The 13,326-nt window shown below is 36.1% G+C and overlaps 2 protein-coding genes across 2 annotated transcripts in view; both read right to left on the bottom strand.

The window, feature by feature from the left end:
* The window catches only part of LOC138321790 (probable E3 ubiquitin-protein ligase MID2), a 54,037-nt gene extending 45,008 nt beyond the window's left edge, over positions 1-9,029 (bottom strand). The window contains 2 exon segments of the mRNA XM_069265758.1: positions 8,182-8,334; positions 8,880-9,029. The gene's annotated coding sequence lies outside the window, so the exon portion shown is untranslated.
* LOC138322317 (probable E3 ubiquitin-protein ligase MID2) lies at positions 4,536-6,515 on the bottom strand. The gene has a single exon (XM_069266353.1). The coding sequence runs from the start codon at positions 6,513-6,515 to the stop codon at positions 4,536-4,538; it is 1,980 nt and encodes a 659-aa protein (XP_069122454.1).
* Positions 9,030-13,326: the final 4,297 nt, after the last annotated feature.

Here is a 13,326-nt window from a genome sequence, read left to right as displayed (position 1 = left end):
TTACATACTGACAACACCGACAAAATAAAACCTCCATACATACCTAGTATTATGACAGTGTGTCCGCCTTGGTGGTTCCTGTTTGACAATCGATAATACTCGGTCAATTCCGGGTAACGTGTCTACAAGCTTCGATTCAATACCCGTTCGGTAAAACCTCGTTCAAATACAACTCATATTTCAACTGGAAATATTAGAAGAAATGTAAATCTTAAGATGTTAAAACATGTAATTTTTTATATACATATACCTTTATACACAATATGCACCTGGGTGTTAACGCGAACTTCTGTACTTGGTTGACATTTTTTGTTAAAACCGTTTTTCCATTTAAAAAAGGTTTACTCAACATATTGAGTGTCTTCCTGATATCAGATATGATTTACACCTGGCTATAAGGCCAACAAAATACGTCTGTTTAGGGTTACCCGACCGACCCTAATTTTTTTACTCCTGACCTTAATCCCCCCCCCCCCCACACCACACACACACTTTCTGCGAAAAAAAAGTCGGGATTTCGATCTCAGACTCCGGTTCCGGCCATCATTTTAGAGTGAAAGACACTAAAAAAAGAAGAAGAAAAAAAGATAAAGAAAAGAAAAAAATCCTCCCGACCGACCCTACTTTTTCGGCAATGTAACCCTAAGGAGACATATTTGTTTTGGCCTAATGATTAAACAATATATTATGAATGTAATAAATAATCGCTACCATACTCTTCATTTATTTTTATCATTACTTTTCTTAGAAAGGCAACACAATATTTCAACATTTTTTTTGTATTCTGAATTGACTAAGGTAATCATCTCATACACTGTATCAAACTAAGTAAGATAATCATCTCATACACTGTATCAAACTAAGATAACTGAAACTTTTGTATTACACTTGTATGAAAAGTAATAGTAAACTTGAAAGAGTTTGGTGATATGATTTTGTATTGAAAGTCGCATCGAGTTCTCTGAAATAAAATCATGATTATAACTGAAAGGGATCTCATCAGTAGAAGACACATCCTGTGATGAAGATGTTTCTTTATGAAATAAATAAAGCACATTTTACCTATCCGATTGATTTTATTACAATCCTGTTTGTAAACGATTAATATTCAAATAAACAAACTACGGGAGAAGACTTATATAGGCTACGGGAGAAAACTTATATAAGCTTAACTGTTGTCTGATCCCTTTGTTATCAATAAAATATGTTGAAATGAAATGAAAACAAACCTTCGAATATTTTAAATCGATAAGTATAGTGGATGGCCAGCTCATTCCACACTGTAAGTAATTTCTAAATAGCGATCACTTAAATACTGAAAATATAGAATTCAGCATATATGTAACGATAATCTACATCTGCAAATATATATTTTGCTTTTTGTCCATACTTATTGATGACTGATAAAGTTGTTCATAAATTGCAGGAAGCCAATATACTTCGTATTTTTTTCCTCGTACACTCGTTTTTGACAAGACGAGTGATCTCCCTTTGTACATACAATTATCTAATGTAACAATAATAGCCCATTGTAGATACTATAATACGGTGCCTTTATTATGGAATATTAAAACAACAAAATCCTGTAGGAAATATTTCAAACTAACTCTTCATCGTTTGTTTCAATTCGTTTAAAGGATAAACATTATACCTGCTGTTTATAAACATAGAAATTTCACCACAAATTATTTTAAGGGTGACGGTCGCTTTATTAATTGCTTTGTTTTTTTGCATTGTTTTCATTTTGTGATATTAAAACTGATGTTTACATTTCTGCATCATTACATCGTGTTATTCAACTCTCACGCCATTTCCTAAATGTGCTGGATGTTGGAGAAATATATTGATATTGTACTAAAGGATTATGACGTTCCAGTCTTTTGATTGGTCGAGATTTTCAACTTTGACGCGAACCACTTTTTTCTTAATATCACATCACAGATTGTTAACGTCATTAATATTTGAATGACGTCATATCCTGCATATTGTTGTGCTCCGATCGATGTTTGAAAAACAAGCCACTGTGTGGAAACTGGATGTATGACGGTGGCGGAGGGCCCGGCGCTTCCCTATTCTAAACATTTAGTTGTGATTCAAAATTCATGATTGTTCCCTGATCATCCTGTTTCTTGCTGTAGGAAAAATCTTTCAGATACAATAAAGTGACGTCAGGATTCCAAGATTTCACTGAATTTGCAGGCAAGCAAACATTAAAACTTCTTGACTAATTTCATAAAACGTTATATGTCACTCATGTAGGATCTTTCATGTAGAGAAATATTTCCTCTTTCATTACGATAATACAACTTCTGTTTTAGATAACCACTTTGATATACAGCTATCGATCCTCACCATTTTTTAATATGTGAAATGTCTATGTCATGCCTTGATATTAATGAAATATTTCAAGGTATTTTGAGCTTTTTATACTGTATCAATCATATAGGTCTATGGACACTGATCGGCATTGTTTACAAGGTTAGTGATTTTGTTAACATTAATGGTTGTGTGAAATATATATTTTAACATAAATATTGCACATCGCTTGGTGGGTCCCATTGAGTCAAACAAGCCGAAGTTAGCCGATATTGTAACGTCATTGCCGAAAACGACAGGTGACTACCGTAACTACGTAACGTCTGTCAGTACTCTAAAGAGAACGGGTCATGAATTTTCCGATTTCCGTTCGACAATATTCGTAGCTTCTATGACGACCTGTTTATAATGAAGGCATGTTTACAAGAGTTTCTTTGATATAACTTTATTTCAACTACATCTACACTAACTTGAAGTTTTGTTGATAGTTACGTATAATGTGACTTGAAATAATTACGTAATGTGAATGAAAAAAATTCTCGTAATTAATCTAGAAAATTATACAGTTATTAATTACTCAAAAAATTAAAACTACAAAACACGAAAGTATAAGCATTTCAATCATATCTTTATTCAGATATCGCCTGTGATAAATTCCTTACAAGTCAATAAAATTAATTTGGGTATTGATTAACAATTAAAGAAGATTTAATAAATTTTATTTCATCTGTAAAGTAACACATGTTGATATGAAGATATTTCTAATAATAAAAAAAAAGCATGATCAAGTTTCATGCTACAGAATGATTTTAAAGCCTAGTTATACATTTAGTTCTACTACTCACGCACACCTTTATATGATCAATTATATCACCGAATTTTCTTTGACGACAAAAAGGAGTTATTTCCCTTTGGAGGGAAACCCTTTAAACCATCCTTAGTTCTGAAATATATCGATTAATCGAATACACATGACCAAAAAATGATTATTGCGTGTTATGAAACCGATATAAAATGATAAATACAGGTTTTCTAATAATGGAACAAAACAAATATCATAGATAAATGTAAGACGAGTTCCATGGCAAATAAAATGTAAAGGACATCCCCAACTTTTCCCCCGCCGCCCGGAACAAGGCATGATGCTACAAAAAGGGCCGGATACCTTCGATATTATAGCACTATGTACCAATTTTACATCCCAAATTTCATGATATAGCATAAAATAAACCATACATTATAATTAAACTAATTCGAAATAACAATTTGGACATTAGATGTACAATGTATATTTAATTGAACATATACCCAAAAGCACTACAAAATACATTTCGTGAGCATTTGTCAGTTATATATTATTCTTAAGTTAATAAGATATGATTTTAAGATATATCGGTTATTGAATTCTGACTAAAAGCTAAATGTTTAGTAATAAGCTTTACAACTGAGTTACATTGTACATCAATGACATATCAAAGCAAAAGTCAAAGATCACAGTTCCCTGTAAGGAAAGTACGGTATGAATATTCACCAACACCTTATGGATTAGGTGTTTACCAAGCATTGTTGAGCTGAAATAATTTTATAGATTTAAAGTTGTATGGTCTGTGACTTGTTACATTTTTGGCATAGAAAAGGTATTTTAAGTGTTCTACACTTTTTAAACTTTCAATATTTACCGACTTTTGTAAAGTTCGTATTCGCAAAGTTATTAAACAATTAAATTGAAATATTAATTTTTAACGTGTACACGTTTGAAATAGCTCGGAAGTATCCGAACTGTTCCGATCTATTCCTATCTGTACGGGTATTGCCAATATTGACCAGGTGATACGGCTCAGGAAGTTCCTATCTATACTAGTATCGCCGATGTCGGTCACGTGATGCAACTCAGTTTTCCGATATTACCCGAAAGTTTGAAATATGGCGTTGACTGAGACGTTTCTTTCAAACTGTGTGATATTTTATGCGACATTTACCGCTATATCAACAGTATATTGGTGCTTTTATGGATCTGAACCATCATGTATAAGCATTCATATTCACACATTGTGCGTTTTATGTGAGTTTGAGATGGTGAAAATTACAAGAAATACAATTTTAACAGTGAATCATCTCTTGTTAATATGATAAAGTAAAGTAATAAACCTCCCAGTTATGTAAGTGATATGTAACAAAAAAGGAAAAATGTCATCATAAGAGATGTTCTAGCAAAGTGATCAAATTAACTGATATAAGTGAATATAATTGCAGAGTCTGTCTGAAAGATTTGTCACAACAACCTTATCACCACATACGGATATAGCTTGTGGACTGTTGATACCGTCCGCTGACGTTAACAGTTCCCTGACGTTTGTCCCATCCCCAGACATCTGTACAACGTTGTGTGATTCATGTCCACAGACATAGACGTTTCCCTCTCCGTCCACGTCCACTCCATACGGCCACAATACACCGACCTTCAACACGTCCTTGTGTAGATTGTCAGTAGACAGACTATAGCTACCGACGGCCGTACTACCAGGGGTGTGGTTGTAGTAAGGAATGAAAAGAGTCCCGTCACGGTGATCTTGGGATAAAGTGTATATCGTGTTAGGACCTTTGTGTAGAATCTGAGTCTTACCGTCCTTTCTTACCCGGTACACTTCTTTACCTGAACTCACGATGAACTCTCCATTTCTGTACGTTATACCGTGACATTGTTTCCCAATGTTTATTACATTCGATAATGTAAGTTTATCGGATGTAACTGTCACCACATGTATACCACTACCTATCGCAGCTGCAACTGTAGTGTTGTCTACCAAACACAAATCCAAAGTTCTTCCATCCACCTTCAACTCATCCACAACATCTCCGTCAGTGTTGATTAATTTCAGATTCTTATTGTTATAATCTCCTACAACAATACTACTGCCGTCAGGAGAGATAACAATTCCATGAGCAGAACAATCGGACTGATCTGATTCCATTTTTATGTTCATTTTTCTTACCTCCTTTAATTCACATTCTGATAAAGGTTTGTTTAGGCCTGGTACATCTGTAAATTGTATTTGTTGCTTTTGGACGATAATTTTACCAAAGTTCATACTTGTCCCATCAAATTCTGCATCGTGCTTAAGACAGACAGAAGAGCTCATCATCCTCATCTCTTTGACTAAATCTTTCCAGGAATCTAGCTCCGTTTGTCCTCTCTGGTATAATAGAATCGTACCCATGTAGTCGTTCTTCTGGCGGGCCGTCACAGTCGATTCCATTGTATTCTGCATAGCGACCTTCAGTCGTTCACACTTTTGACTTGCCGTCTTCAGATGTCCACTCTCCTCTTTGTACTTAGCTATCAAATCATCTGTGATTTCCTTCTTCATTTCCCTCATTCGTTGAATGAACCTTTCCTCCATATCGTCGATACTTTGCAATGCCGACTCCTTGTCGTCTGCGATGCTCTGTAAATATGTATGCAAGTTCTTTACCAACGATTCCAGGGAGTCAGCAGCCTCTTTCATATATGTCGTCCTTTCCACTAGTTTTGAGTCTTTATCCAGTGTCTCGCAGTAATCCTCAGTGGTTGCGACTTCTTCGCATTTTCTGTGGCCGGTGGTTACACATTTGCTGCAGCCAAATGAATTGTGGTCAACGCAATAGTAAGTAATCTTCTTCTTGTGCTTGTCACATCTTTTTGAATTTGTTTCCGTTCTTGGTAGAAAGTCAGTAGAAGTTATAATGTCTATAGCGTCACAGTTGGTGTGTATGATGTCATGGTAATTTAATTTACAGGACTTGCAAAACAAACATTTATTAGTCTTACACCAGAACTGAGCCAGAACCTTCTTGTCTTTCGTTTTCTTGCATGGCATGCAGTAGTGACCGTCTGTTGAACCGCTTTTTATTTGTATCAGCTCCATGACAACTTTGTCTACAGGAAACTGCTCGGCCCATTTCTCTTTATCCTCAGTCTTATCAACAGGGTAAGTAAGCGTTCTACATACCGGACAGGTAAAGGTAGTCGCCGTATCCCTCTTCCCCGACACCTCGCTGATAATATAAGTACTCAGACATTCCTGACAAAGAGAATGATGACATGGTAGACACCTTGGCTGGTGAAGCTGTTCCAGACAGATAGGACACTCCAGGAGGTGTGAGTCCGACTGAGTACCGTCTTTAGGGACCGATGCCTGATTGGGACCACCTTCTGCCATGACGTTAACGGTTTCTGATCAGGTATCCTGAAAAAAATAAATCATTGATATTTGTGTATGAAGCTACATATTTTCGATGTCCATCAATACTCGTTTTATCACATATAATCCACCTTATATAAAGTGACTTTACCTATGTTATTTGTTTGCATATGTCACTAGTGTAATGCAAACTGAAGCGCTTGCTGGGGAACTGTTGTGACGTCATGTCTTGACGTCCGTAATGACGTCAGAGTTTTTCAATACATTTTAGATTATTTGGACTGTAGGGTGTTGTAGTGATTTGACTCGTGTCATAAACCCTCTAATAAAATGATAATTCATTTCAGATCATATACATATCTCCTGTAAACTATTTCATTTTAATTCAATACGTTATCCTCTGAAATTGTGTCAATTTACATAGCATTTGGTGCAAAAGGGATATTTCTCATTGCTTTTTATTTAAAATTTCAAGAATAAATACTGACTGATATTACATTTAAACTATTAGATATAAGTCATTTATACTATTTGAATTTTAAATATCAGAGGATCAATTTTGTGCATATTCTAAATATCACGATATGTAAAAAAAATGTTGAATATAATGGCTTCACAAAAAAGAAAACTTTAAAAAAAAGAATGACCTCTCTGATATTCTGTCCGATAAATTTATTATATCGGTTGGGGTGGGGTGAGTTTAGGAGTGGAGCTGTATACAATGAGGATGGTTAGATATTGTATGATAGTTCAAGGTCATCCATTTGAACAAACTTCATAATAGCAACACATTCAGGTCCAAATTTCTTCAATTTTAAATATATTTGTGTAGTATATATTTGTGCCAAAGGTACAAAACCAAGCATCTGCATATTTGAAACGATACTTGTATATGTGTATCGATCCTGTGACATTATAAGGTGCTTCATTTGAGCAAACTTTATTGTAAATGTTGAAGAAATATTATTAAGAAAACAAATAATAATAGACTACAGACGGAATTCAGACACAATAACATAGTACATGTCCACTTTGTCTCCCAACAGCCGAGACAGCCAACAATACTATGTTTTATGAAATGTGGAATTTCACACATAAGTATATCAACATAAGCGACTCAATGAGCAATGTTGAATGGTAGTCATTTGGTGGTAAGATTTTACAATAAATCGGACATGAAGAGGAACTAATATATATCAAGATATATAACATAAAACATCCTAGACTGTCAATCAACATGCCATTTAGTACACTATTATAAACGTGTATAAGTGCTACATTAAGTATAATCATAAAACATCTTAAACCGTTTATCATTAAGAACATTCCATTGGTTCATTTTTACGCAAAATGTGAAATTTAGACATTGAACATATAAACAATTAAACTAATCACCGAAATAATGTAGAAATTGTAGGCCTACCCTGTAATATTAGCACTTATCGTCAGTATTGGCGAAAATGTAAGACTCATGTCAGGATATAGAACGGTGCACATTTTAATTGTAGGCGTATAACATCCACTTTCGGTTTGCATATATCTAACACAGCCATACTATCACCACGATAACAGACCTATTATAGGACATACAGTTAAATGTACGTTTTTGTAGTTAACACAAGTCTGATATCGAGTTAACATGATACGTTTGAAAATTTGTATCATAAATTAGAGCATAACTTACCGTAAATATTGTCAAAACTTCAACTTCATGTCAGGTGTTTATAGCGTGCCTGTCTCGATCGGCGACCTTTGAGTGATATTCGGCAATCCTCGGTCAATTCCGGTAATCATTAGTCGAAATTCGTATCTTGTGTCCGACAATCCTCGACGGAGTCTAAAAAATAAGAAGGTTGGGACATTTATTTATTGAATAGAGGTATAAACACATGCATACTAGTGGAACACTATAAAGATAAAAACCATGTGTATTGTAAGCATATTCATACATTCAATGATCCATTATACTAAAGCGATCATGCGTGGACTGAACGAACCTTGAAATTAATCACAAAATTATCACGTGAACAAGTAATAAGATCGCTTGACATCTTATTATGTAGCTTATTTTTGCTAGTTTACGATAGTTTAAATTGTAAGCATTTTTGTAAAGTATAGTACACAATTACCCGTTCTAGTAAATAAACTCGTGTGATAGGCATTCTCGGTAATGTTAAATTACTTTCACTTTCGATTTACGTATACGTATATACACTAAAGGTTGGACACATTTCTGTAAATATGTCTGTTTCTATTGTTAATTCAAACTCCACATCGTCTTCATGTTATATCAATGGGAAGCTGCTTTTTTTGTACACAGAGTACACAACATTATAAATACCGACAATACCGACAAAAATGATATAAGATAAGCCTCCATACCTATTATTATGACAGTGTGTCCGCCTTGGTTGTTCCTGGTTGACAATCGATAATACTCGGTCAATTCCGGTAATATGTCTACAAGCTTCGTCGATACCCATCCGGAACTCCTTGAGGAAAAGATATTACATAGATATTCTCGCGATAATACCCGATGAGTTCACGAAGCGTCGATACCTGTATCAATTACGTTCGGTAAACTTCGTCGAATTCCATTTGAAACCCCTTCATGTGATATAAATAGAACATCAAATGGTATCATTCAACTCATATCAAAGTTGCTAAATTAGAAGAAATGTGAGAATTTCAAAAGGAGATGAAGAAAGCTTCTTAAGATGATATACATGTAATTTGGATACTGTATACCTTTATACACATGCACTTCACCTGGGCCGTTTTCGATTATACGGTTTGACTGGTTTGACCAACTTGTTCGTTTACGAATTAAAGACGAACCTGATGATTTTATATTGTTTTCAGACGAGCCTAAACTGCAGATACTTAAAATAATGACTTTAACAAACAGTCGAACCGGTTATTCCGAATAGATGAAAACGGCCCTGGGTGTTACCCAATGGGGAACGTTCGGCACTTTCCGTTCTCGTTTACGGAAAAATCCGAAGGTTCCCGATTGGGGTGTTACCGGGAAAATCTGTGGTTGCTGGGCATTTTTAACCGTATATACCATTAAAGAAAGGTACGATAAACATATTCAGTGTTTTACTGATATCGGATATGATTTATACCTGGCTACAATGATTAATATTATAAAAGATGGCGGCTATCACACTTCTTACTTAATTTTTATGATTTGTTTTATTGACACCAAATCATATTTTTACTTTTCTTACAAACACAACACAAGATTTCCAGTAAATTATTTTGTAATCTAAATTGAAACCAAGATAATCATATCATAAACTTTATCAAACTAAAAATAATGAAAAAAAACCGCCTGTGTTACACTTGTATGAGGGTAATAGTAAACTTGGAAGGTTATGGTGATAAGATTTTGTATGGAAGGTCGCATCGATTTGTCTAAATAAAATAGTGATCATAACTGAAGTGGCTCTCTTCCTGCAATGAAGATGTTTCTTTATGAATTTAAATAACAAAAGCGAGTGACCTCCCTTTGAACGTACATCCACTGCTTACGATAACAACTCATTATAAATACTGTTATACGGTGCTTTTATCATGGGTATAAAGACAGCAAAATTTTGTAGGAAATATTTCAAACGTACTCTTCATCCTTTGTTTCCATTCCGATAGAGGATAACAATTATACCTACTGTTTATAAGCATGGGAATATCACCACAAATTATCTATTAAAGGTGGTGGCTTACTTTGTCTTTTTATATAGTTTTCATTTTGTGGTAATAAAATTGATGTTTACATTTCTACAACAATCCATCGTGTTATTCCACTCTCATGCCATTATATAAATGTGCTTGATGGATAAATACTCTTGCGGGTAGATATCGATTGTTACGTCATTATTTTGTGAACGCAATTCACGTCGTTTTCTCCGAAACGTATGACGTTACGCTCGAAAACACATGACGTCACTATCAAGTGCAGATAATTCGGAATATGGTGGGAAATCTTTCTTCTATCATAAACATGATACAATTTTTTAACCGCTTTGATATATAGCAATTGATCCTCACCACTCTTTTTTGTTAATATTTATTTTACTTTTTCAAATTAAAACAATGAAATGTTTCGAAGTATCAGTATTAATCCTATAGGTCAACGGATATTGATACATCAATATAACTTGTTTACCAGTGGGTTTTTGTATTTTTGTTAGAACTAGATCTACTGCCGGATAAACTCGTGCTTTATCCGTCAATACGAAATGCTTTATTAGTCAATAAGATGACGTGAATTTGTTCCATATCTGACGGAACTTTTATAACTTGAGCCAGAACTTGAACCCTTAGGTGAATGTAACGTCATTCAGTCCCGCTAAAAAGTGACGTCACATTCACCGGAATGACGTCATTTTTACGATATCGAAAATCTCGCTTGGCGGTGTCGTCTTTTTCTTGGCTCATGGCAAATGTATGTATTGAAAAGTAATTCTTTGATGGGTATTTATTGTTTTTGAATATTTTCATATTGTTTCAGTGATACTAGACACTGGATATAATTTCTGGTACTGTTTGTGAATGCGCTTATATATTTCCCACGACAGTAAGAAGTCTACACACTCATTCAGTTTAGTTAATGAAACTTTTCCTCCGCATCAAAGAAGCGTCTGGGCTTCGAGCGAAAACTAGTAAATAACTCGCAATTTGCCAGCAGGGTAAAGTTGAACATTTATTCGTTATTCGTTATTCGAATAACGAATAACTGTCTAACTTTACTTCTGGCCGGGTAAAGTTAAGTTAGACAGTTATTCGTTATTCAAGCGTCACCTGTTTTGACGGATGCAGCCAAATTAAATAAAGTCTTTATTTTTTGTTTAATTCCTTTGAATTTTTCGGAGTTTTCCAGTAAATATTAAAACACAGACCTTTCTAAATCATTTGAGGGTTTTATTGTCGATGATAAATTATTTTACTGATACCATATCTTCAATTGCGTTCACATTTATTTACTTTTTAACTCAAATGTATAAGAAGAAAAATATAAGAGTTAGACAGTTATATAATTTATTTGGATCATAATACTAACTAGTGGAAAGCGCCCTGAGCTTCGGGTCGGAAACTGGATCTCTGGGTCAAATAACACATCCTATATACATTATCAGCCGTATACGGTCCCAGGCTGCGGTAAGACATTATCGTGCACGACTTTTGGAGTTGGCTGCAAATTCAGTGCTGCCCATAGAACAATCCATAGCAATCTTATTCAGATTGAAAGCGGAACGGGCCCTGAGCTCAAGGTCGGAAACTGGATCTCCGGGTCAAATTACACATCTTATATACATTATCAGCCGTATACGGTCCCAGGCAGTGGGAAGAGCTGCTCATGCACGGCTTTTGAAGTTTGCTGCAAATTCAGTGCTGCCCATAGAATATTCCATAGCAATCTTATTCAGATTGAAAGCAGAACGAGCCCTGAGCTCTAGGTAGTTAACTGGATCGCCGGGTCAAATAACACATCTTACATACATGTACATTATCAGCCGTATACGGTCCCAGGCAGTGGGAAGACGTGCTCGTGCAAGACCGACTTTTGAAGGTGGCTGCCATCACATTGGTTCCCATGGAACATTCGATAGCAATCTAATTAGGATTGAAAGAGGAACGAACCTTCATCACTTGGTGGGAGAGTGGATCCCCCAACCCAAACCCCATCTTGTATACATTATCAGCCGTATACGGTCCCAGGCAGTGAGAAGACATGCTCGTGCACAATTTTTGAAGGTGGCTGCCATCTCAGTGGTTCCTATCGAACATTCCATAGCAGTCTAATTAGGATTGAAAGAGGAACGAACCTTCAGCACTGGGTGGGAGAGTGGATCCCCCAACCCAAACCCAATCTTGTATACATTATCAGCAGTATACGGTCCCAGGCAGTGGGAATACATGCTTGTGCACGACTTTTGAAGATGGCTATCACCTCAGGGGTTCCCATGAAATATTCCATGGCAATCTAATTAGGATTGAAAGAGGAATTAACCTTCAGCACTGGGTGGGAGAGTGGATCCCCCAACCCAAAACCCCATCTTATTTACATTATCAGCCGTATACGGTCCCAGGCAGTGGGAAGTCGTGCTCATGCACAACTTTTGAAGGTGGCTGCCATCTCCGTGGTTCCCATGAAACATTCCATAGCAATTTAATTAGGACTGAAAGAGGAACAAACCTTCAGTACTGGGTGGGAGAGTGGGTCCCCCAACCAAAAACCCCATCTTATATACATTATCAGCCGTACATGGTCCCAGGCAGAGAGAAATCGTGCTCGTGCAGGACTTTTGACGGCGGCTGCCATCTCAGTGGATCCCATGAAACATTCCATAGCAATGTAATTAGGATTTAAAGAGAAACGAACCTTCAGCACTGTGTGGGAGATTGGAAACCCAAAACCCCTTCTTGTATACATTATCAGCCGTATACAGTCCCAGGCAGTGGGAAGACGTGCTCGTGCACGACTTTTGAAGGTGGCTACCATCTCAGTGGTTCCCATGAAACATTCCATAGCAATGTTATAAGGATTGAAAGAGGAACGAACCTTCAGCACTGGGTGGGAGAGTGGATCCCCCAACCCTAAACTTAATCTTGTATACATTATCAGCCGTATACGGACCCAGGCAGTGAGAAGACATGCTCGTGCACGACTTTTGAAGGTGGCTACTATCTCAGTGGTTCCAATGGAACATCCCATAGCAATCTAATTAGGTTTGAAAGATGAACGAACCTTCAGCAATGGGTGGGAGAGTGGATCCCACAACCCAAAACCCCATCTTATATACATTATCAGCCGTATACGGTC

Source organism: Argopecten irradians, chromosome 4 (genome assembly GCF_041381155.1).
Source record: "Argopecten irradians isolate NY chromosome 4, Ai_NY, whole genome shotgun sequence".
In the NCBI taxonomy this organism is placed as follows: Eukaryota; Metazoa; Mollusca; class Bivalvia; order Pectinida; family Pectinidae; genus Argopecten; species Argopecten irradians.
This window is presented reverse-complemented; position numbering and strand designations above follow the sequence as displayed.

Excerpts from the sequence above, each read along its gene's own strand:
- LOC138322317 (XM_069266353.1), bottom strand. The coding sequence starts at position 6,515 with ATGGCAGAAGGTGGTCCCAATCAGGCATCGGTCCCTAAAGACGGTACT.